This window comes from Ochotona princeps, chromosome 27 (assembly GCF_030435755.1).
Source record: "Ochotona princeps isolate mOchPri1 chromosome 27, mOchPri1.hap1, whole genome shotgun sequence".
NCBI lineage: Eukaryota > Metazoa > Chordata > Mammalia > Lagomorpha > Ochotonidae > Ochotona > Ochotona princeps.
In genome coordinates, this window is record NC_080858.1 from 19,098,403 (window position 1) to 19,124,879 (window position 26,477).

The 26,477-nt window shown below is 37.2% G+C and overlaps 2 protein-coding genes across 2 annotated transcripts; one reads left to right on the forward strand and one right to left on the reverse strand.

Annotated features, from left to right (window-relative positions):
* The first annotated feature begins 10,078 nt into the window (after positions 1 to 10,078).
* LOC131478100 (NKG2-A/NKG2-B type II integral membrane protein-like) lies at positions 10,079 to 15,146 on the forward strand. Its single transcript, XM_058655695.1, has 6 exons — positions 10,079 to 10,378; positions 10,724 to 10,825; positions 11,403 to 11,456; positions 11,953 to 12,104; positions 13,594 to 13,694; positions 15,110 to 15,146. The coding sequence occupies exons 1-6, from the start codon at positions 10,192 to 10,194 to the stop codon at positions 15,144 to 15,146; spliced, it is 633 nt and encodes a 210-aa protein (XP_058511678.1). The 5' UTR covers positions 10,079 to 10,191.
* A 72-nt stretch (positions 15,147 to 15,218) lies between these two features.
* On the reverse strand, positions 15,219 to 25,534 carry LOC131478101 (NKG2-A/NKG2-B type II integral membrane protein-like). Its single transcript, XM_058655696.1, has 7 exons — positions 25,333 to 25,534; positions 24,886 to 24,987; positions 24,154 to 24,207; positions 23,506 to 23,657; positions 21,916 to 22,016; positions 17,678 to 17,804; positions 15,219 to 15,284 (listed from the first exon to the last, which is right to left on the reverse strand). The coding sequence occupies exons 1-7, from the start codon at positions 25,517 to 25,519 to the stop codon at positions 15,219 to 15,221; spliced, it is 789 nt and encodes a 262-aa protein (XP_058511679.1). The 5' UTR covers positions 25,520 to 25,534.
* Between the last annotated feature and the right edge of the window lie 943 nt (positions 25,535 to 26,477).

Genomic DNA, 26,477 nt, shown 5'->3' on the forward strand with positions numbered 1-26,477 from the left:
TTGTCACAAATTTTGAATGTTTTTTAATCAACTTATCTGTTTTAGCAGTAAATATTAAATATAAGTTATTTCCATTATTATGTTATTTCATCAAACACGACTGATATTCTTGAAAATTATTATTGGCATTTTTGGACATGTGTTATTATTTTGTATTTGATAGTTTTGTTCTTTCTTGGTTCTTTTCGCTCTGGTCTGGCAGTCTTGGTTTTTCCCAGTATGTTCATCTTGAAGGTCTCATTAGGGAACACTAATGTTACTTAGAGTGATATTTGATTTACCTGCACAGGTGCATAAGAGAGAGAATTGATGAACAGGCTGAACGCAAATATCCTCAATTGCTCTTATACATTTGACATGCTGCAACATGTTCTACATGAGTAAATCTAGTTTTCTAATTCATGAGATTGGGATTAGAAGAGTTGTAGTACATAACTGCTTGAAGATTAAATAAGAGCACTTGCCTGAAGCACTTAGAGGAATGATCACACACACACACACACACACACATACACACACACTCCTCCTCTTCCTTCCTCACAATACACTGTCTTGACAGAAGAGGTCACTCTTGACCCAGAAATTCAAAAAGCACACCCCAGGTCACAAAGAGTATTTTTCAACTCTATGTGTTGCTATAAAATGGATTTAAAGGGAACAAAGATAAATTTATGATTGTGGGTCATGACTGAAAGCCACATCACACATCTGTTGTACATATGAAATAGCGCATTCCACTGAGAATGAAACTTTGTAAAAAAAAAAAAAACCACTTGTTTCAACTAGACATCTGAGGTTTAATTTGACACAATGTAAATTTTTCATATGAGCACAATTTTCTGTATTTTCATACTGGTCTTATAATTAATGCTAAAACATCAGCTATAATATTGAGACATAAAATAAGATCCAATGCTTGGAGAGTCTAGCAGGGGAGTGCAGCTAGACCTTGACCAAAGACCTGCCCTCTGTGGGAGGGAAGCACATGGGGCAGTGAGGCCGTCCAGGGACCCCCACTTAGCCAATGAGATCAGGCAGATCACCCCTAGCAATCAGTGGGATGGCAGATGTCGCAGCCAGATCACCCCCACGTTCATAAAATACAATCTTAACGTCCCGTTCATTTTACAGCTAAAAAAATTGTTAAAATTTTTAAAGTAAATTATCTTTCCAATTAACACTTTAAAATGGAACAAAAATTATGATAATGTTCCCTTATCTACAGAAGACACAAAATTACACAAATTATCCAAGACCTCAAGTGATTTTCTTTATGAATAGCAGTGAATCCTACATATACTGCATTTCTTGTGTTTATATGTGACACTTATGAATAAGTTATATTTTTATACACATACATAAAAATTTACAAACTGGCATAGTGATATTTTTAAACAGTGACTATTAACAAAGTATTTTTTAAAAATAAATAAGGCTTTTCATAATAAAGCTTTCTAAAACTCATGGGGCCTGGGCATATAGCCTAGCAGTTTAAACACCTGTTAATATGCAAACGTACCACATTGAAAGACCTGGGTTTGATACCTGGTCCCAGCTTCTAACTCAAGCTTGCTGCTAACACAGACCCTGGGAGACAAAAATGATGATGCAAGATATTGGATTCCTGCAACCACGGGCAGCTATGGATGGGGTTTCTGAGTTCAGCCTCACTGTGGGCATTTGGGGAGTCAGCCAATGGAGTTTCCTGTGTCTGTCAGCCTGTGTATCTCGCTCTCCGTCTCTCAAGCAAATAAATCTGTTTTGTTTTGTTTTGAAGCTTACCAATCATTTATTTGTGCAATGTTCAATTTTATCTTTTTAATTGAGTTCTGCATTAGCTGACTGGCTGTCGAGAACACATCTGCAGATAAGATTGAGCTGAGATCATGGAAGATGAATAGCACAAAAATAACAGGAGGGTACTTCATGTATTTCATGAAAAATGGAGTGAAAAGTTTGGTTTGGTTCAAAAAAGTTTTGAAAGGGTACAAACTCCTATTATCTCTACTAAAAACCTAAATATTATATCCAATGCTTAGCTGATAAAATATATGAATGCTTACCTGTGCATTTTAACTTTCCATTTTTGGCAAAGAAGTTTGCCAAAATTCTTTGACATTGATAGAGAAGGGTCTGTATTTCAAAGAACAATCAATTACAGACTTACTGAGCATAAATAAAACACAAGACCAAAATCCTAAATGCCATGGTTGTCAAGGTTTTCTTACATATGGTAGAAACTGGCATTTCAACTCCAAAGTTTATGCAAACTTGAGCAGTTTAAAGACAGTTTTTACAATATTAAAACAAAGGGTAAAACTTCTTCCTGGTCTCCCACGTAGGTGCAGGGATCCACACTCTGGGGCCATCTTCCACCTTTTCCCCCAAGACTCTGAACAGGGTATGGAAGTGAAGCAGCCAGTCACTTGAATTAGCTCTCATAGAGGATGCTGTGTTACAGCAGCAGGTGGCAACTTAACTTGCTGTGCTAAAACATCAGTCCTAACTCCTCTCTTGTTAACCTACATAGATTTTCAAGGGTCCCTAGAAGATCAAGGTGCAGTTTTGTAACCAGGAAGACGTAAGATAGCCCCCACAGGAAAAACTTTTTCAGCAAGTGAAAATTGTGTAACTAGTGACGGTGGAGAAAAGACTGAAGAATTTCCTAAAGAGCCAAATCAGGTGACCCTTATACATGATGAAGGAAAATTATAAATATTTTAGTTGCCCACGAGGCTTTTTAACATAACAAAATAAGCATGATACTGAATATTTATATATGGGGGCTCAGCTCTTCCCACAGATAGGCATTTCAATGCGCTGTGATAGTCACATTTTCTACCGTTTCTTAGAATATGTTAAAAGGAGCACTAAGGAGAATCAAGATTGTAAGATGTCCTGTTTCGAGACAGAAGTTGTTACTTCAATTCCTACATCTTCAGAATTTTTGAAAATGGACTCATTCATTGGGCAATGTTTTCCATATTGTCACAAAATATGAATATTATAGTAGTGATCTGAGGCAAAGCTTCTGATACATAACTGACCTGTTCATACACAATGATGTTTCATTTTAAAGACAGAGCAGAGAAGTTTAAGAGTATCATTTTTATAAGAAAATGGAGAGTCCTTCGAGCTGGAGTGCTTGAGTTCAGATTCTCAGAGATGCTACTAGTGTAAGAAACTTTTGACTGAAGAAACAGAAAGAAAAAATGACACATAAATGCTAGCTCCATTCACACAGAAGACAAGGCTCAGATGTTCAAGGGTTGAATGGTGTTACCGAGGAAGCAGAGCCTTGGAGAAATGTGCATTGGTGCTTGTTGGGGATGACTAACTGATTTACTTAAGACACTATCAGGGCTGTAAAGAAAGAGACCACATGGTTGCTCTTTGTGAACAAGATGGAAGTGTGGACTTACTGTCCCGGCAGGCCACTAGCCTACTGGACTATCCACACAAACACAAGAATGTCTTTGTTATGCTTTTCTGAAGATGCATCTGGTGATCCCACGATTTGCTTGTGTGACAGAAGGGGTCCATAAGGAGTGTTCTATACTACAGATTCCCAAGCTGGAGAAATTCATGCTTTTTTAAAAAAGCTCACTCAAAACAAGGAAAACACACCAACTTCTCAGATGGGTCTGCCTTCACGATTGAATATGGAGACGTTGGACACCTCCAGATACACACTTAGAAGATCAGTGCAGGATGTCCAAAATTATACAGTGCGTACTAAAAATACAGTTGAGAGTCTTAGATCCCCAACAGCGAATGGCTAAGCAGCGAGAGGAAACCACAGGCTCTCTATGACCTGGGTCCAAGGATGCTTTCATCAGTCACCTGACCATGACAGAACGTCAGTCCCATATACATTGCTTACGTCCTGAGAAAGATCAGAATAATGATTTCTAAACACTCTCCCCTATTTATTATTAATTATTCTTGCAAGGCACACAATCACAATGCTAAGAAATGCATAATTGTTTTATGAAAAAATCTAATTGCAAATGTGGGCTTTTTCCAATTTTTATTTGGTGTCATCCTAGACCATATAAAATAATTATTTACAAATTTGCATATTTATGATTTCTAACACTTGTTACCCTTTATTTATTTGAAAGAGAAGAGGGGTAAACTGTCATGTAACAAAATGGTTTTTAAGACCTTAAAAAATTAGGAACACAAGCCATAGGACTACTGTGTATGCTCACTGACTTAATATTTCTTAGTGGCTGTAACTCTTGAAATAGATTTGAGAACTGAAATGTGTAGGATGAAATAGCCAATTTTGCTAATGAATATCAGGGAGAGACAAATCTTAAGTTTCTTTTTTTTAAGATCTTAAGTTTTGAAGGTTAAGTATTTCAATACAATATCAAGCAAAAGAGTTAGTTTTGTAATACTAATCCAACTGGTTTTTTTTTTAATGCTTGTCTATTAGTCCTTAGAGCTGAATTCTCAGCCCCTTTCTTCTGTGAAGATAGTGCTGTTCTGAATTTGTTAAAAATAACTTCCTACAGTCTCCCATGCAACTTTTCTGGTTTTGTACTCCATCCAAGTGATATATCTTCAGACATGGATTTCAGAGCATTCGTGGAACTTGTGAATGGCTATCAAATGTGTGTTTGTGTGGGGTTTTAAAGACTGTGATATAACTGTAACAATACTTTTACTATTTTTAATGATTGCTTTCTTCAAAAGTGGAGTCAAAAAGATATGGAGTACTACTCTAAACTAATGAAGGTCAGGCTAGGACAGGGGAAACTTGTTGCTTTGAACTTATGTTTTAAACTTCCGTTCAGAAAACAGAAATTATGTTGTGTCATCCATGCTGAAGTCAGTACGTAGTGTGGCCAGTAGACACAATTCTTACCTTATCTTTTGCAGTTGCTATGTAGCATCTCCTTGTCTTCAGGACTTACAAGAACAAAGTACAGATTAAGAAGAGAAAATTTAAACACTGATGTTCTCAAAGCTGGCTAATTTTTCTCTGTCTAAAATATCTACTATTACCCCATAATTCCCTATTGATTATATATTATTTCTACTTATGATAAGATCTGTGCTTTTCTTATTTATTCTTTATTTATTTAAATTAAGTCAACATTAAGTAATGGTTATAACAAGTAATGATTTCTAATTTATTCTCTATAGTCTTCGTTATGCAGACAGTAATGTTAATGATTTAGTTTTGGCTTTATTAAATACACTCTAGTGGATAGTGCATGATTCTTAGGTAATAGTAGTGGATGGATCCCCAAAAAGATAAAATTGACTTTGTCAAAGCTGAGAGGCACATGGCCTTCTGACAGTATAGAAGATAAGAATCAAGCATATACAAGGGTAAAATATTGAAGTATTACAATCTGGTGGCTTATTTCTTTGAAATGTGGGCCATCTTCTGAGACTAAGAGGAAATAAAGAAGAGTCAGAGATTTGCTAAGAATTAAAGTTGTTTCCATGAAGTGTGAAAGGGTGGCTACCTAGAAGATGTAAAAGAACTTCTAGCACTGTCAAAACAAGTTCTTGCAGGTGACAATTGATTTATTTTGCAATAAATCTGACTTGCTGGAAAGCAATCGAGTTCTCAGGCATATTTAGAGTAACGAAGAAAATTTCACCTAGGATGATAATTTTGCTGGACAACTAAGGCCATAGAAGATCAAGCAAATTTAGTGGATTGGCAGAAAAATTTATCAAAGTAGAATTAGGGAAACCATCACGTTTTATGCCAAAAAAAAAAAATCCCCAACAATGAAATGCAATGAGCAAGCTACAAAGTTGGTATGGTGTACATTTGATGGAAATTTTTAATAGTACATTTTTAAAATAAATCAGAGAAACATTAAAAGTATCAAGATTGATTATATTATATTATCCTATATCATGCTGTGATTTTCAAAAAAGAATTTCATGTGAAGGTTCTTCAGGAATTTCATGAAGATTCAATTACTGTCTATAACCCTGGTCTACACTCTTGAGGAACAGTGTTTTCTGCTTGCTATATATATATCTACAGCTATTTTAAAAGATTTATTTTATTTTTATTGGAAAATCAGATATACAGAGAGGAGGAGAGACAGAGAGGAAGATCTTTTATCTGTTGATTCACTCCCTAAGAGGCCGCATAAGCAGTGCTGCACCGATCCCAAGCCAGGAGCCACAGGCAGCAGTTTTACCACTGAGTTGGCCTCAAAATTGCTTATCTTTTAGACACACTACTCTTTGAACTGAACTCATCAAGAGCTGACAAATTAAATGAGGTAAGCAGAAAAAAAAAGCAAAGTATCAAACATTGCTAAATCCAAAATGCAAAAAAAAAAAAGAAACAAAAAGCAAAAAATAAAATTTTAATAAGAAAAGCTAACACATTTTGCATTTCCATATCTTTGATGCCGTTCACAGATCCTGGATCATGAAGATTGACACAGCTGCTAGACCAAAGAAATCATCATAAAGAAAAAAGATATTTAAGTCAAGGGAAATATACAGATGTTTAAAAATGGATATGAAATACATCAAAACTGATGGAGAGCATGTCAAATATTAAATACAGACATACATCAAGCAAGAACAGAAGATGGATCTTCACAGAAAGGCCTTTAACCACAAACCCACCCTTTTAAAAAGTGAGAGCAATAGACATTGTTAAATCCATTGGCTTACCGGTTAACACTGTTCGTTAGGATGACCTTGCCTCATGGATCTGGGTTTGACCCCTGGGTCCTCATGGATCTGGGTTTGACCCCTGGGTCTAGGTTCTCATTTCAACTTCCTTCTAAGGTGAGCCCTGAGAGGCGCAATGATGACTTCCTGCCACTAACGTGGAACATCTCCCAGCTCCCGAAGTTCCCTATTATTGGTATTTGAATGTAATTCTCTTCTCTCTCTTTCTGTCTCTCTCTCCTGTGTTTGTGTTTTTTCTCTCAAATTATACACATTTTAAAATAAATATAATAAAAAGCCATAAAGCAAAAGATCTTCCAGATGTTCAGAAATCAACATTCAGACACAGAAGTGTGAAAAATGAAACAGTCAATCTGACACCCTCACAGGAGCAAGACTTCAGTATTCCATTACAAAGTTAGATTGATGAACTGTCAGAAGGTAAAGACTGAATATAAGAATACTCAAAACCTTGTAAGAGAATATAGATAGTGAAACAAAGCTAGAAAATGAATTTATTCTCTGAGTGAAACATTCAACAGACTTAGAGATCTCAACACGCTCATAGTGCCCCCTTATATTTCTGTTCTGATGAGATGACTTGGATAAAAGCCAGGCTGGTGGCTTTAGGATTTGGTGGTCATGGCTGTCTGGTCCCTGAGTGAATTCAGTTACCTCCAAACCTTGATTCACAGCGTTGGAGCTAGGATGAGCATCTAGCTCATGAAGTGCAAATGATAGACTTTAACTGAGATGTGGATAGGTGTGACTTTTCTAGCCACTGAGGACAGCTCCCACTACATCACCAGGTGGATCTCGGGGAGAAAGCACTGCCCTAACCCATGACTAAGAGAGAACTTTGAATCACACTGCTGTTTCACAGTTGAGACCATGCCTGTGTCTGGATTCTTCGGACGACTTCAGGTGGGCCCATGTACCTTCAGACTGCAGGAGAGAATGAATGGCTGGTGCCAAGTGAGAGGCTCATTTCAGGACTTACAGTGTGTACAACAGATCAAACCACAGAATAACTGATCATTGTGTCTCCCTCCAGGTTCTTAAGGGGGCAGATCTACTCTCAAGCTGCAATTGAGACTGGAGATGAGATTCAAGGTCTACGTTGATCTGTGTTTTGTTTCAGATGGAGCAGTGGACAGCATATCCAGGTGCACATGGAGGATATGGCAGTCCATCGGAACCTGCAGAGGACACCTAGTACTACAGTGGAGCATGGAGGACAGAACAAACTAACTACCCCAGCAATGTACTGGCAGTGAAGATCTGGGTAAATGGAGACTCTAAGGTGGACTATGTCAACCAGTTGATTCTGCAGCGATTTCATCGTGCTTGGAATGGCGAGACTAGCAGCAATTCAGAACTGTTGAACTATCAAAACCACTTGAGCAGGACCCTCAGAACATGCCCCACATCAGGGACCTGGGATGGGTGGGAGGTTGGGTGGGGCTTCTCCCTTTATCTCCCCCTTTACCCCAGATACAGAAAAAAAGCAATAAATAAATAAATAAAATGCAGAAATCCCAAGACTTGAGAAGACAAGTTTAGTAACGGTGGCTTTTGTGCTAGCTACAAAAAAAAAAAAAAAGAAAATCTGAACATTTCTTAGTGTAAATAGGGAGAAGTATCATTTATCTGTCAATTGTTTTCCTGTAAGTTTTAGAAATTTTCCACAACAGAAATGGTATTATAGAGCTATAGCAAAGGAAATATATAACGCTGAGAGTATGCAACCTGGTGTAAAAGCAGGACTTAAACATTGGAGATACTCTTAAGGCTAAAATTGGCAATCTTAGATACTGGGATGAAATCAGATTAACTGAATGAATGGTCAAGTTGTCCAGGAGCACTTGGACATTAAAATACTAAATAGCACATGTAGAGGTCCAGTCTGTCCTCCCTACAAGAGTTGAAAGTCTCCTATATTCCGGAGGTGTGTGAGGAAATCATTTCAAAAGAGCCCAAATGTGAGAATTTCCTGTTCAAGCCTTAGGTGACACACTTAGATGAGAAATCAGGTTTTTTCCATTCTTGACTCACTCTGAGACTTGACAGAGCCTTGACAGACATTGCTGATTCTTGCCTGAGATTTATGTCTTGAAATGTCACCTCTTATTACTCAGCTATGGCTGCCCTTCTGAAGGAAGCACGACTCTCTGGCAACAGCAGGTATGTGGAGTCTCTCTGCTAGTTCACCACAGTGAATGGAAGATTATGAATGCCAAATGCGATGGAGCCAAGGCACAACTCAATGCATGGTAAAATACAAGTAGAACACTGATGTATTTACTTAATAATTCAGGATAAAAACATTAAAAATAGACTGGAAAATGTATTCAAATATTCAAATCACTATCTATGGGGAATGAGCCAAATGCATACCTACATATTTGAATTTGTTAGTATAATTTAAACGGAAATAAATTGACCTCATGGCAACATTTTAAAGTTGTAATCAATATAACATGTCTTTGAAAATATCTTAATTAATATTTATTCCAGTCATTATGAATGAACTCACAAGTAATTTCACTGTATTATAAATGACATGCAGGGTTCATGGGACACTTCTTTCAATTTAACAGCTAACTTGTCTTCTCATAAAAAGTAAAATGAGACATTAAATTATTAGTTATTATTATATAAATTATTTATTATTATCTGATGTATTACAAGGATGCAGCTAAAATGACCCTCAATGATTTGGAGAGATACAGCAGCTTTCACTAAGTTCCAACCTACAGTTTTCTTCAATATATGTCCTACGTTTTTGTTTGTGAATCTGTAGTTTTCTCAGCCATTAAGTCATCTGTCATTTATTTGGATGCGACACCTGATTTTTTCACTATTTCAACATTATTTAGGCTATGCATCAGTGAAATGTGTTCTCTCATCATCATTTAAATGTAAAATATACTTAAATTTATAATTTCTCATAGTAACTCAATTATTCATGATAAAAGATCATTTAATAATGACTAACCCATTTAGCAAATAAATGTAAGGCTCTTAATAAAAATAATATTATGCTAGAAATTAATATATATATAGCAATCATTGCAAGGCTCATGGTTAGAACACAGTCTTTAACCATTATTGGATTTTAAAATTATCATAAAATAGATACTTTTTTCAACACAAAATACATTTAAATGTTGGTATTCTGATGATGCTGAAATATTTCTAACGTCAAAATAAAATACATTAAAAATACATAAAATGTTTTAGTGCAAACTGACCTTATTCATGGTCATCTTTATTTCTCCTTCATTTGTTTTCTCTGGGCTACACATAATAAATGTTTTTAAATACATGCAGCTATCAATGTCAGACACTTCTGTGACGGTCTAGGAAAAGTTTCAGACTCCTCCACTGCTAAATGAGTGCCAGCTCTCACTCTCCGCCCAGCGGGGCTTGCCTCTCTGAGGATCTACTCATCACGTAGGTCATTTATAATTGTCTTCCGCAGCTATCACAGCACAGTACCAGACACCATTCAGCTCCAAAATGAGGAAGGAGAGAGTGGTCTACGCAGAGCTGAATGTGCCCAAGGGCTCAAAGCAGCAGCAAAAAAGATACAAGGCCTCTGAAAGCTCCACTTCAGCAGCTGAAGAGGAAATAACCTACGTGGAATTAAACCTTTCTAGTGCTTCCCGGGAAAATCCAGGGAATGGAAAAAGCAGACATTGCAAAGGTAACTTTCAGTTGACTCTCTGTCTACATAATTGTCTGAAATGTGCAGTTGTGGAAATGTGGAGGAGTAAGGGATTTGTGAAGTGAAGATTCTCATTTGTCAAGATCAGAATGTAGGGCAGGTAAGTTTGGCTAGCATGAAATCTAATGACTAATTTTATTCAGATCGGGTCTAACGTGTCATTTTGGCTAAGAACTGCCTTCGTGGAAAGCACAGATGACAATAGTGGATGTGGGTTTGGAAGCCCAGTTTAGCTGCATCATTCACAATGCAGGTAGATTCCCCTCCACACCATCCTTCTGTCTCCATTTTCCTGAGTCAGTGTTTCCATTTCTCTCCCTGTAGACTCAACCTCCTCTCCAGAGAAGCTCATTTCTGGGATCCTGGGAATCATCTGTTTTGTCCTATCCATCATGATCGCGCTCACAGTTACAGGTGCCATTCCCTGTACGTACATTTTTGACACATTTGAAAGAAAGTTTCCACTTTTGTGATCAACAGTGCTTTTGTGCAATAAGATCAGGGGATGAAGTGTTCATTAATGTTTAAGGGTAGTTCAGTAATTCAACTGAAAAATGGAATTGAAAATAAGTTTACTTGGGTTCAAAAATGTTGCAATACATGGACACTTGTTTTTCATAATATGCACTTGCCATGAACTTCTTGACGATCTCTTGGATACAGTTTGTCTCAATGTGGAATGCTTATGCATTTGTCAAAACATTTAGTTTTTAAATGTATGTATGTAGTCTGATTTCATAATTCAAAGAATGCCTTAGGAGACCAAAAGCTCTTACTGAGAAATGCATATGAACTTGTGGGAGTGCTTCTATCAAATGGTTAACTGTAAGAAACAATATTTGACCCTTTAAACAGTTTTGAGATACTTTAACCGTGAAACTTCAATACTGTGTTAATTTTTCTTAGAAAATCTATTTTATGTTAATTCTAGCAATATAGAAATTTTGATCTAAAGAGCCAAAAGTACTATGACATATTAATTTTACATTAATTCTTTCCCTAGCTACTGAAACACAGGAACAGAACCATTCTTCTCATATAAGAAGAACTCAGAAAGGTATATGGTTGGTTTCAAAGTTCTGATATTGTAGAGATTACCTTTGGCTTGTAATAAAGCCATGCAAACATGGAGCCATTTCAGGGGAGTAAAACCAGGAAAATGCACATTAGCTGTTACCAGCACAAATACGACATTTTTTTTTTACCTACAATGAGAAGAATTAGTCATTTAAAATAGCTACACAATAATTTTGCCATTTGAATCAGATTTCTTTCTGCAACAATAGAAGAGAGGAGCTTACTATTCAAAAAAACGTGGTGTGTTCAGTGACTTTTCTGAGCCTGCTGGACTGGATGCTGTCATTGCTTGCTCTATGTTAGCAGATCAGTTAGCAGGGAAAGCTGCTGCCCGTTTTCTGTGCCTTAGTGCATCAGTGCTTGTGTTTGGTTCCCATAACCAGCCTGTGGGGTGCACAGATGTTATAACATAGACATTTACATCTAGGTAAGCTCACCTGACTACTCAAAATGCGATAATTCACACTCTTTTTCAGCATATCATTGTCATCTCTGTCCAAAGGAATGGTTCATATATTCCAACAATTGCTATTACTTTAGCACAGAAAAAAAAACTTGGAGTGAGAGTGTGACAGCCTGTGCTTCCAAGAACTCAAATCTGCTTTATATTGACAGCAAGGAAGAAATGGTAAAGTTCTAGATGTTTCATGCATTTTAAATGCTGTTTCATGCTACTCAATACATGTATAATTCATCTACGTTCTTGACATTTATGTTCTGGTCTGTCTCAAGTCTATATATTATCTGCAATTCTATTGACTTTACAATAACATATTTGTGTTTGTATACTAGTAATGTGGATTTGATTATGTCTAGCGTTTTATTTTTCCTGTAATACCATGCTTGTATGTACACTTTGTTCCCAAAAATAACTTTGTTCCTTAATTTTACCATTCATTAAGAAAATTCAGATTGTGCAGGTTGGTCACAAAGTGAAAGGACTAATGTCATCACAGATCAGATCACACGACACAAGTTTTCAGGCACTAATGGCCCTCTCCCTGGGCACCTGCTCATTGTTTCTCCTTCAACTGTTATCATGACCTGAAATACTTCATATTATCACTGCGGATTTTGTGAATGTTACATCCACTGCCTCACTCCTCAAATGGCCCCTGATCTGAATCCGGGAGCCAGGAGCTTCTTCTGGATCTCTCAAGTGACTGCAGGTCCCAAAGCTTTGGGTCATCCTCTGCTGCTTTCCCAGGCCACAAGCAGGGACCTGGGTAAGAACTGGAGCAGATGGGATACGAACTGGAGCACCCATATGGGATCCTCACATTCAGGAATTGGAGGATTAGACAATTGAGCCATGCACTGGGCCCACTTCACCTGTATATTGCACTTATCTATAGCTGACTGATTTTCACTGCTGCATTTTGGACATAGACGCCCTGACATTCCTTTGCTCCCTAATGCTGAGGCCAGTCCATTTTGCCTCTTTCTTTACATCTCTCAGGATTCTCTTGGCTGTGCTCTTGTGAGTTCCAGAGCCTATACATGCATTATCAGGCAGTAGCAAGGAGAAATAGGTTTATATCCTGCTGAATCATCCATATCCCACCACCATCAGGATCATCTTTTTTTTTTTTAATTTACAAGCAACAGTGGGAATGTACCTAGATAAGGAATGCTGTGGCATCCAGGAATCCACACTTTGGCTTCTTTGTCACTTATTTCTGTAGTTGTAATCCCATAATTTCCTTCCAAAACTCACACGCCAAGGAAGACAGTAGAAAAATACATTGACTTGGTGACAGGAAATGGAGACAGGAATGTGTAGGATCTGGAAATTTAGTCATATCCATGCTATGTTTGTTTCATTAAAATGAATGCCTTTAAATTGCATGAAACAGATTCCTTATGGAAATCAGGAAAGAATGAAATTGTTAAGTGTAAGTATCTGAGCATTAGTTTTAACTTAAAATTACAAGTATCTGTGGAAGCTATTGGCAATTTTTAAAAACCAGTTTTCAACCATTGTTCGACCAATTCATTGTGTTTTTTGCAATAAAAAAACCTATGATATAATTAATGACCTGTAAGTAATTATTACTCTTAAAGAAGAATGAAAATTTTCACAGTGATTATTTAAATAAAATTCCCTTTTCTGATAGGAATTTCTAAAATCGCACTCATTTCATGCATGGATCGGTGTCTCTCGTAGCAGCTCTAGAGACCCATGGATGACAACAAATGGCTCAACTTTCAAACTACGGTAAGTTGTTTTGGATGATGTTACAGAAACGAGAAATATCTATACATATACATGTTTTCCATTTTATATATATAATGGAAAACTCAAAAAAGAATGATACTCATGAATTTAAGCTGGGTTTTACATATGAGTGAAAATATTAAAAAGGAGGCAAGGCTGGTTCAATGGGTTAACCTGCTGCTTGGGATCTCCTGCATCCAGTATTGTAGTGTCTGGCTTAAAACCAGCTTCCTGTTAAGGCACTCTTTGAAGACTGCAGCTCCTGGCTCAAGTCTTGGGCCCCTGCCACCCATGTGAGAGTGTGGGAGACTCCAACAGAGTTGCAGGTTCCTAGTTTCAACTTTGAACAGCCCAGGCTGTTCTAGCAAATGAATCTCTCTCTCTCTTTCTCTCTCTCTGTCTTTCCCCCTCTCTTTGTCTCTGTGCCTTTCAAAGTGAAAATAGTTAAATAAAATTTTAAGGTAGTCAAATCTTGTATAAATTTAAGATGGGCTGCTCATTTGTAATAATAATCAAATTTCCCAATATTATATGAAAATGTCATTATTCATTTGCTTTTGTTTAATAGATAGTCCCTATAAAATATAACTGAACTGTTCATTTTCAATCATCACAGAATATCAGAATCATTACATGGTGAATATAACTGTGTTATATTATACAAACACGTCCTTGAATCAAGCAATTGTGGATCTTTAAAATCATACAGTTGTAAACGTAAGCTTTCGGATTAATGCAACTGACTTTGGAATCTTCCAGGTAATTTCATATTTGGTGAAATGGAACATTGCAAAAGTCTTAAAGTTAATTTTACTATTTGCTGTAACAATGAAATTTTAAATATTTAAATATTAGTTATAATGGCTGGAAATTACACATTTCTATAGTTTTAGTGAATTTGTAACTATTTTAGGCTGTGTTGAGTGATTTGGAATGAATTTTCATTTGATAATTTTTAATTGCCTTTGCCTGCTTTCCTGCTGGACCAATGTCTTCTTACATCTTTTTTGTTAAACTCTATTTAGCAGAGCCAATAAGCCTTTGACTATAACATATACCAAAAATTCATTATTTCTGAAATACAGTACTTAAAATATTAACTTGTTAAAAAGTTTAGTCATTTTGACACTATGGACTGATATCATGCTATACTCTTCAACATTGTTGTTTTGGCCAATTTCTACCAGACTTTATGTTCTTTGATAATGAATTTTGCAGAATTTTCCATTCATGCTTTGTCAATGGCATCTTCATTTCAAGTTTGTTTGTGATGTTTGTCACTTTAAATAGAAGCATAGTTGAGATGCATGCATTTAGGGGCTAGCTTGACATACAAATCTAGATTTTCTTGATTTCTTTTTCCTTATACGCAGCTCTTTTTTCTCTAATCAATCACACCTCTTTTTTCTCATTAGTCAGAGTCAGAGTGAAAGCTCTTTCGTTCACTCCTGAACTGCCCAAGCGTCCACAACAGCTGAGGATGATCGTTCTGAAGCCAGGACCCAGAGAGCAAAGCAGGGTCTCTCAGGTGGGTGGCAGGAAATCAGGGGCTTGAGCCACGCCTGCTGCCTCGGGGGCCATATTTGCTGCCTGAAATACAAACAGTTACATTCTAAAGCCATGTTCACTGTCTCAAAGAGCTATTCTTCATGAGTGTAAAGAAAGGTAAAATGAACAGTAGAGGAAATATTGTCTACACCTGCTATGTCATGATACACTAAATAACAGAATGATGGACCTATGATTGTTGCTGAAGGTCTGTACTATTGCAATAATATTGGGGAAAAGGAGGGGGGAGAGAATGCAAAGGGAGATTGGAATGGAAAATCTCTGGATTTATGGAACTGTAGCATAAAAAATAAAATTACAATACCAAAATACCCTGCTCAGTCTAATGTACTATACAAGCCAACAGAAGGCTGTTGTAACGCTGCAATGATGTGGGAGACAGGGCACTTGCATCGTCATTCGCTGCCTTCCCAGGCTCATTAGCAGGAAGCTGGACTGAAGGCAGAGTAGCTGGGGCGTGAACCAGCACTCCACTGGATGATGTCAGTGTCAGAAACAGAGGCTTAACTCACTGCACCACAACATGTAGCATAGTAGGCTGATTCTCTGCCCCGTGGCACCAGCATTCGATAGGAGCACTGGTTCGTGTCCCGGCTGCTCCACTTCCCATCCAGCTCTATGTGTGCCCTGGAAAATCAGCAGGTGACAGCCCAAGTTCTTGGAATCCTGCACTCATGTGAGAGACCCAGAAGAAGATCCTGGCTTTCAGCTTCAGATAAGCTCAGCTCTGACCATTGTGGTCATTTGAGGAATGTACCAGCACATGGAAGACCTTCTCTCTGTATATCTGCTTCTCTCTCTGCCTTTCAAAATAAAAAAAAAAATCCCTTAAAAAATAAGTAATCACAATAATGTACATTTTGCTTCTCTCACTCTCCATACACACTTATATTTGTATATGGAGGTACTTCAAAATTTTAATCAATTCTAACCACAATACATTATAACACTCTCATGTGCTTATGTATGGGTGTCTATATTTGTGTATTTTCATGAGAACAAATGTATACTATTTCAGTAAAATGTATGCCACTTGAAATCACTACTCCTCCAAAAGACAAATCTGTGTTTTCTCTTAGATGTAGTAGTTAATATAGAATACAAAAATACTATGGGTTGGAATGGACACCCTGGAATTTGATGATTGTTTTTAGTTCTTGTGTGCACCCCTGTGGGACTGTGGTCCTCATGCTTTGTGCTTGTTGACTGTTGTGGTTAGTGGTGCCTTAAGCAGTGCCTATAAAGTGGGCTGGGAAAAAATGAAATCTTTCTAAAAAACCACTGTTGTTTTCATTAATTTCTATTTTTGTCTTTGTTTCTAATGAAGTTACATAACAGGAAATTTTGATCCACTTCTCATTACATATAATAAAAAGCTGATATGTGGCACAGTTTAAATGAAAAAAGCAAGTTAATATTACAGAAATAGTAAATCCAGGGCCCAGTGGCATGGCCTTGCGGCTAAAATCCTCGCCTTGAATGCACCAGGATCCCATATGGGCGCCGGTTCTAATCCCGGCAGCTCCACTTCCCATCCAGCTCCCTGCTTGTGGCCTGGGAAAGCAGTTGAGGACGACCCAAAGCCTTGGGACCCTGCACCCGCATGGGAGACCCGGAAGAGGTTCCTGGATTCTGGCTTCGGATTGGCACAGCACCGGCCGTTGCAGCTCGCTTGGGGAGTGAATCATTGGACAGATCTTCCTCTCTGTCTCTCCTCCTCTCTGTATATCTGACTTTGCAATAAAAATAAATAAATCTTTAAAAAAAATAAAGGAAAAGATATAGTAAATCCAGAAACTTTCAATAGAAAACACTGGTGCATGTTCCATTATTTCACATCTTTAATGAATTATTGTATTCTTAGAATTCCATATGATAAAAGATCATTTAAATTATAAAACATTTACATGCTAGTAGAAATAAAATATTAGTTATAATAATATAATGGAATATTAGTTATAATAATATAATATTAGTTATAATAATTATAACTAATATAATTATATTATTAGTTATAATAATAAATGGAATGCCAGGCTCTACCAGGCACCGAACTAAATAACTAGCAGAAAACTCCTAGCTAAAGCTTGTTGCTCAGAAGGGAGGGAAAAGGGAGGGATGCATCTCCAACATTCTGGTTTCTGTGCGGGATCTGCGAGAGTGGACTCTTAAGGGAACCCTTGTAGGGAGGTTGATGTATCTCTCTCCTGACTCAAAGTTGACTGGGACCTGTTGAGAGCCATGCCTGGTTAGTGCCCCACCATGGAGCTTGCAAAGACTTCAGGGAACCACAAGAGGGAGCAACAGAGTATGAGCTCTAAGAACAGGGCAATCTTCTTCACCGGGAATTCACACACAAGGCAACTGGCTCTCAGTTTCTGAAAAGATTGAAATCTTTAGAGTCTCTAGCTGACCTGACTGGTGAAGACGTTCCGTGTACAAAGTTCACAAGGCATGGGGGGAGGTAGGAGTTTTTCAAATAGCCTAATCTCAGCAAGAACGGCAAGGTCTTCAAAGAGACAGGGTAACACAGCCCAATGACTGGGAAAAAATGCAGAATTCAACAATCAAAAGCAGAACTAATAATTCAGTGAGCAATTAAAAATAATTAACTTACATTTTGTTAATAAGCCTAGATGAAAGAAGACACACATAGAAAAATAAACAAAAACGGGAAAGCAATAAATAACCCCAAATAGCATCCAAAACATCCCACAATAGATCATTATTATCTGTCAAAAATCACACAAAGAATCTTAGTAGCGTCATAGAAAAACGCTGGAAATGAAAAGAAAACTAGGATATTGCATCTGAGAAACCTATTGATCAAAATGAAGAACAAATTTGGACTTTCCCAAGAAACAGTAACTGAAAAATGTCCCAAGTATTTCACATTTGGCCCACTAGTGTATGAAACTAGATTTTTAAAAAGATTTATTTATTTATTTATTTATTTATTTATTTATATTTATTTTATTACAAAGTCAGATATACAGAGAGGAGGAGAGACAGAGAGGAAGATCTTCCGTCTGATGATTCACTCCCCAAGTGAGCCGCAACAGCTGGTACGCGCCGATCTGAAGCTGGGAACCAGGAACCTCTTCCGGGTCTCCCACGCGGGTGCAGGGTCCCAATGCATTGGGCCGTCCTTGACTGCTTTCCCAGGCCACAAGCAGGGAGCTGGATGGGAAGTGGAGCTGCCGGGATTAGAACCGGCACCCATATGGGATCCCGGGGCATTCAAGGCGAGGACTTTAGCCACTAGGCCACGCTGCTGGGCCCCGAAACTAGATCTTTTACATGAAACTTTCAAATCATGAAAGCCAAATAATTTTCTCATATAATTTAATGAACACATTTAGCAGAAATTTCTTATTTTTTTTAGAATCTACTTTTTAATTCTATACAAAAATTTAAAATGACTTACATCACATTATACTATTTAATACTGGCATGTACTTTGAATTTTATCATTGAATTTATACTTTGCAATCTTTCACATGACTGTCTAATATCTTTCATCCATGTTAAATAAATTTTTTTAGTATTTCTTCTATGGTAGTTTCAGCACAATTAATACTTTATTTCTGCTTGCATATGATTGCATTATAAATTAAATGATCTTTTATCACATGCAATTCAAATAATACAATTTTTCCTTAAAGATGTGAAATAATGGAACATGCACCAGTGTTTGTTTCTATTGGAAGCTTCTGGATTTACTATTTCTGTAATATTGACTTGTTGTTTTTCATTTAAACTGTGCCACATATCAGCTTTTTATTATATGTAATGAGAAGTGGATCAAAATTTCCTGATCTGTACCTTCATTAGAAACAAAGACAAAACATAGAATTTAATGAAAACAACAGTGCTTTCACGAAGCACAAAGCATGAGGACCACAGTCCCACAGGGGTGCACACAAGAACTAAAAACAATCATCAAATTCCAGGGTGTCCATTCCAACCCATAGTATTTTTGTATTCTATATTAACTACTACATCTAAGAGAAAACACAGATTTGTCTTTTGGAGGAGTAGTGATTTCAAGTGGCATACATTTTACTGAAATAGTATACATTTGTTCTCATGAAAATACACAAATATAGACACCCATACATAAGCACATGAGAGTGTTATAATGTATTGTGGTTAGAATTGATTAAAATTTTGAAGTACCTCCATATACAAATATAAGTGTGTATGGAGAGTGAGAGAAGCAAAATGTACATTATTGTGATTACTTATTTTTTAAGGGATTTTTTTTTTTATTTTGAAAGGCAGAGAGAGAAGCAGATATACAGAGAGAAGGTCTTCCATGTGCTGGTACATTCCTCAAATGACCACAATGGTCAGAGCTGAGCTTATCTGAAGCTGAAAGCCAGGATCTTCTTCTGGGTCTCTCACATGAGTGCAGGATTCCAAGAACTTGGGCTGTCACCTGCTGATTTTCCAGGGCACACATAGAGCTGGATGGGAAGTGGAGCAGCCGGGACACGAACCAGTGCTCCTATCGAATGCTGGTGCCACGGGGCAGAGAATCAGCCTACTATGCTACATGTTGTGGTGCAGTGAGTTAAGCCTCTGTTTCTGACACTGACATCATCCAGTGGAGTGCTGGTTCACGCCCCAGCTACTCTGCCTTCAGTCCAGCTTCCTGCTAATGAGCCTGGGAAGGCAGCGAATGACGATGCAAGTGCCCTGTCTCCCACATCATTGCAGCGTTACAACAGCCTTCTGTTGGCTTGTATAGTACATTAGACTGAGCAGGGTATTTTGGTATTGTAATTTTATTTTTTATGCTACAGTTCCATAAATCCAGAGATTTTCCATTCCAATCTCCCTTTGCATTCTCTCCCCCCTCCTTTTCCCCAATATTATTGCAATAGTACAGACCTTCAGCAACAATCATAGGTCCATCATTCTGTTATTTAGTGTATCATGACATAGCAGGTGTAGACAATATTTCCTCTACTGTTCATTTTACCTTTCTTTACACTCATGAAGAATAGCTCTTTGAGACAGTGAACATGGCTTTAGAATGTAACTGTTTGTATTTCAGGCAGCAAATATGGCCCCCGAGGCAGCAGGCGTGGCTCAAGCCCCTGATTTCCTGCCACCCACCTGAGAGACCCTGCTTTGCTCTCTGGGTCCTGGCTTCAGAACGATCATCCTCAGCTGTTGTGGACGCTTGGGCAGTTCAGGAGTGAACGAAAGAGCTTTCACTCTGACTCTGACTAATGAGAAAAAAGAGGTGTGATTGATTAGAGAAAAAAGAGCTGCGTATAAGGAAAAAGAAATCAAGAAAATCTAGATTTGTATGTCAAGCTAGCCCCTAAATGCATGCATCTCAACTATGCTTCTATTTAAAGTGACAAACATCACAAACAAACTTGAAATGAAGATGCCATTGACAAAGCATGAATGGAAAATTCTGCAAAATTCATTATCAAAGAACATAAAGTCTGGTAGAAATTGGCCAAAACAACAATGTTGAAGAGTATAGCATGATATCAGTCCATAGTGTCAAAATGACTAAACTTTTTAACAAGTTAATATTTTAAGTACTGTATTTCAGAAATAATGAATTTTTGGTATATGTTATAGTCAAAGGCTTATTGGCTCTGCTAAATAGAGTTTAACAAAAAAGATGTAAGAAGACATTGGTCCAGCAGGAAAGCAGGCAAAGGCAATTAAAAATTATCAAATGAAAATTCATTCCAAATCACTCAACACAGCCTAAAATAGTTACAAATTCACTAAAACTATAGAAATGTGTAATTTCCAGCCATTATAACTAATATTTAAATATTTAAAATTTCATTGTTACAGCAAATAGTAAAATTAACTTTAAGACTTTTGCAATGTTCCATTTCACCAAATATGAAATTACCTGGAAGATTCCAAAGTCAGTTGCATTAATCCGAAAGCTTACGTTTACAACTGTATGATTTTAAAGATCCACAATTGCTTGATTCAAGGACGTGTTTGTATAATATAACACAGTTATATTCACCATGTAATGATTCTGATATTCTGTGATGATTGAAAATGAACAGTTCAGTTATATTTTATAGGGACTATCTATTAAACAAAAGCAAATGAATAATGACATTTTCATATAATATTGGGAAATTTGATTATTATTACAAATGAGCAGCCCATCTTAAATTTATACAAGATTTGACTACCTTAAAATTTTATTTAACTATTTTCACTTTGAAAGGCACAGAGACAAAGAGAGGGGGAAAGACAGAGAGAGAGAAAGAGAGAGAGAGATTCATTTGCTAGAACAGCCTGGGCTGTTCAAAGTTGAAACTAGGAACCTGCAACTCTGTTGGAGTCTCCCACACTCTCACATGGGTGGCAGGGGCCCAAGACTTGAGCCAGGAGCTGCAGTCTTCAAAGAGTGCCTTAACAGGAAGCTGGTTTTAAGCCAGACACTACAATACTGGATGCAGGAGATCCCAAGCAGCAGGTTAACCCATTGAACCAGCCTTGCCTCCTTTTTAATATTTTCACTCATATGTAAAACCCAGCTTAAATTCATGAGTATCATTCTTTTTTGAGTTTTCCATTATATATATAAAATGGAAAACATGTATATGTATAGATATTTCTCGTTTCTGTAACATCATCCAAAACAACTTACCGTAGTTTGAAAGTTGAGCCATTTGTTGTCATCCATGGGTCTCTAGAGCTGCTACGAGAGACACCGATCCATGCATGAAATGAGTGCGATTTTAGAAATTCCTATCAGAAAAGGGAATTTTATTTAAATAATCACTGTGAAAATTTTCATTCTTCTTTAAGAGTAATAATTACTTACAGGTCATTAATTATATCATAGGTTTTTTTATTGCAAAAAACACAATGAATTGGTCGAACAATGGTTGAAAACTGGTTTTTAAAAATTGCCAATAGCTTCCACAGATACTTGTAATTTTAAGTTAAAACTAATGCTCAGATACTTACACTTAACAATTTCATTCTTTCCTGATTTCCATAAGGAATCTGTTTCATGCAATTTAAAGGCATTCATTTTAATGAAACAAACATAGCATGGATATGACTAAATTTCCAGATCCTACACATTCCTGTCTCCATTTCCTGTCACCAAGTCAATGTATTTTTCTACTGTCTTCCTTGGCGTGTGAGTTTTGGAAGGAAATTATGGGATTACAACTACAGAAATAAGTGACAAAGAAGCCAAAGTGTGGATTCCTGGATGCCACAGCATTCCTTATCTAGGTACATTCCCACTGTTGCTTGTAAATTAAAAAAAAAAAAGATGATCCTGATGGTGGTGGGATATGGATGATTCAGCAGGATATAAACCTATTTCTCCTTGCTACTGCCTGATAATGCATGTATAGGCTCTGGAACTCACAAGAGCACAGCCAAGAGAATCCTGAGAGATGTAAAGAAAGAGGCAAAATGGACTGGCCTCAGCATTAGGGAGCAAAGGAATGTCAGGGCGTCTATGTCCAAAATGCAGCAGTGAAAATCAGTCAGCTATAGATAAGTGCAATATACAGGTGAAGTGGGCCCAGTGCATGGCTCAATTGTCTAATCCTCCAATTCCTGAATGTGAGGATCCCATATGGGTGCTCCAGTTCGTATCCCATCTGCTCCAGTTCTTACCCAGGTCCCTGCTTGTGGCCTGGGAAAGCAGCAGAGGATGACCCAAAGCTTTGGGACCTGCAGTCACTTGAGAGATCCAGAAGAAGCTCCTGGCTCCCGGATTCAGATCAGGGGCCATTTGAGGAGTGAGGCAGTGGATGTAACATTCACAAAATCCGCAGTGATAATATGAAGTATTTCAGGTCATGATAACAGTTGAAGGAGAAACAATGAGCAGGTGCCCAGGGAGAGGGCCATTAGTGCCTGAAAACTTGTGTCGTGTGATCTGATCTGTGATGACATTAGTCCTTTCACTTTGTGACCAACCTGCACAATCTGAATTTTCTTAATGAATGGTAAAATTAAGGAACAAAGTTATTTTTGGGAACAAAGTGTACATACAAGCATGGTATTACAGGAAAAATAAAACGCTAGACATAATCAAATCCACATTACTAGTATACAAACACAAATATGTTATTGTAAAGTCAATAGAATTGCAGATAATATATAGACTTGAGACAGACCAGAACATAAATGTCAAGAACGTAGATGAATTATACATGTATTGAGTAGCATGAAACAGCATTTAAAATGCATGAAACATCTAGAACTTTACCATTTCTTCCTTGCTGTCAATATAAAGCAGATTTGAGTTCTTGGAAGCACAGGCTGTCACACTCTCACTCCAAGTTTTTTTTTCTGTGCTAAAGTAATAGCAATTGTTGGAATATATGAACCATTCCTTTGGACAGAGATGACAATGATATGCTGAAAAAGAGTGTGAATTATCGCATTTTGAGTAGTCAGGTGAGCTTACCTAGATGTAAATGTCTATGTTATAACATCTGTGCACCCCACAGGCTGGTTATGGGAACCAAACACAAGCACTGATGCACTAAGGCACAGAAAACGGGCAGCAGCTTTCCCTGCTAACTGATCTGCTAACATAGAGCAAGCAATGACAGCATCCAGTCCAGCAGGCTCAGAAAAGTCACTGAACACACCACGTTTTTTTGAATAGTAAGCTCCTCTCTTCTATTGTTGCAGAAAGAAATCTGATTCAAATGGCAAAATTATTGTGTAGCTATTTTAAATGACTAATTCTTCTCATTGTAGGTAAAAAAAAAATGTCGTATTTGTGCTGGTAACAGCTAATGTGCATTTTCCTGGTTTTACTCCCCTGAAATGGCTCCATGTTTGCATGGCTTTATTACAAGCCAAAGGTAATCTCTACAATATCAGAACTTTGAAACCAACCATATACCTTTCTGAGTTCTTCTTATATGAGAAGAATGGTTCTGTTCCTGTGTTTCAGTAGCTAGGGAAAGAATTAATGTAAAATTAATATGTCATAGTACTTTTGGCTCTTTAGATCAAAATTTCTATATTGCTAGAATTAACATAAAATAGATTTTCTAAGAAAAATTAACACAGTATTGAAGTTTCACGGTTAAAGTATCTCAAAACTGTTTAAAGGGTCAAATATTGTTTCTTACAGTTAACCATTTGATAGAAGCACTCCCACAAGTTCATATGCATTTCTCAGTAAGAGCTTTTGGTCTCCTAAGGCATTCTTTGAATTATGAAATCAGACTACATACATACATTTAAAAACTAAATGTTTTGACAAATGCATAAGCATTCCACATTGAGACAAACTGTATCCAAGAGATCGTCAAGAAGTTCATGGAAACTACATGTTATGAAAAACAAGTGTCCTTGTATTATAACATTTTTGGAACCCAAGTAAACTTTTTTTTCCTCAGTTCTCACGAATTAATATTAGCTCCATACATGAATTTTATAAACATGCTGCACTTATACTGGCTTTCTTTCTTTTTTTCCAAATAAACTTATTTTTAATTCAACTTTCAATTGAATTACTGAACTACCCTTAAACATTAATGAACACTTCATCCCCTGATCTTATTGCACAAAAGCACTGTTGATCACAAAAGTGGAAAATTTCTTTCACATGTGTCAAAAATATACATACAGGGAATGGCACTTCTAACTGTGAGCGCGATCATGATGGATAGGACAAAACAGATGATTCCCAGGATCCCAGAAATGAGCTTCTCTGGAGAGGAGGTTGAGTCTACAGGGAGAGAAATGGAAACACTGACTCAGGAAAATGGAGACAGAAGGATGGTGTGGAGGGGAATCTACCTGCATCGTGAATGATGCAGCTAAACTGGGCTTCCAAACCCACATCCACTATTGTCATCTGTGCTTTCCAGGAAGGCAGTTCTTAGCCAAAATGACACGTTAGACCCGATCTGAATAAAATTAGTCATTAGATTTCATGCTAGCCAAACTTACCTGCCCTACATTCTGATCTTGACAAATGAGAATCTTCACTTCACAAATCCCTTACTCCTCCACATTTCCACAACTGCACATTTCAGACAATTATGTAGACAGAGAGTCAACTGAAAGTTACCTTTGCAATGTCTGCTTTTTCCATTCCCTGGATTTTCCCGGGAAGCACTAGAAAGGTTTAATTTCACGAGGGTTATTCCCTCTTCAGCTGCTGAAGTGGAGCTTTCAGAGGCCCTGGGTCTTTTTTGCTGCTGCTTTGAGCCCTTGGGCACATTCAGCTCTGCAAGCACGACTCTCTCCTTCCTCATTTTGGAGCTGAATGGTGTCTGGTACTGTGCTGTGATAGCTGCGGAAGACGATAATAAATGACCTACGTGATGAGTAGATCCTCAGAGAGGCAAGCCCCGCTGGGCGGAGAGTGAGAGCTGGCACTCATTTAGCAGTGGAGGAGTCTGAAACTTTTTCTAGACCATCACAGAAGTGTCTGACATTGATAACTACATGTATTTAAAAACATTTATTATGTGTAGCCCAGAAAAAACAAATGAAGGAGAAATAAAGATGACCATGAATAAGGTCAGTTTGCACTAAAACATTTTATTTATTTTAATCTACTTTACTTTTGATGTTGTTAGAAATATTTTAGCATCATCAGAATACTGATAATTTTATGTATTTTTATGACAAATGTATTCATTTTATGGTAACTTTGAAGTCCATTATTGCTTAGACACTGAGTGTTTCCTTTTGTTATTCTGAAATTTCAAATAAAGTTAGCTATTCTGTTTATATCTAGGAATACATGCGTACAGACACATACATGTAAAATGAGAAGTAAAAATCAAATATCATCTACGTTACACCAGCACTGCCTCATTGTTTTCCTTTTGTAAAGCGACATATGAACTACAGTAATTTTTCCAGTCTCTCTGTTTAATGTTATCATGTCACATGGCAATAGAAACACATTGTGAGAAATGTATATTTAGACAACATTTTCACTGTGTTAATATCACAGGACAACATTGTGGAAGTACATGGCACACTTAAACTCAGTGTCAATTACTTCTGGAACCATGAGGGACAAAACAACACAGATTAAATCAAATGAAAAAAGTGATGTGATTAGACACATATTAAACTGAGATTTGTGAGCCTGCTGCCAGTCCAATACGGCAAATTGCTCTGTAGTCATCTACTTTTTCTATGCCAGTACAAGCACACTTTAAGGATTAAAAAGAAAGAACACACAAGCACATAGTCACT

Coding starts and splice junctions, on each gene's coding strand:
- LOC131478100 (XM_058655695.1), top strand. CDS start 10,192: ATGAGGAAGGAGAGAGTGGTCTACGCAGAGCTGAATGTGCCCAAGGGC. Junction 10,379..10,723: donor AAAAAGCAGACATTGCAAAG/GTAACTTTCAGT, acceptor CTCTCCCTGTAG/ACTCAACCTCCTCTCCAGAG. Junction 11,457..11,952: donor TATAAGAAGAACTCAGAAAG/GTATATGGTTGG, acceptor ACTCTTTTTCAG/CATATCATTGTCATCTCTGT.
- LOC131478101 (XM_058655696.1), bottom strand. CDS start 25,519: ATGAGGAAGGAGAGAGTCGTGCTTGCAGAGCTGAATGTGCCCAAGGGC. Junction 24,208..24,885: donor AGTTAGAAGTGCCATTCCCT/GTATGTATATTT, acceptor TTCTTTCCCTAG/CTACTGAAACACAGGAACAG. Junction 15,285..17,677: donor GGAACGTCTTCACCAGTCAG/GTCAGCTAGAGA, acceptor TTTGTATTTCAG/GCAGCAAATATGGCCCCCGA.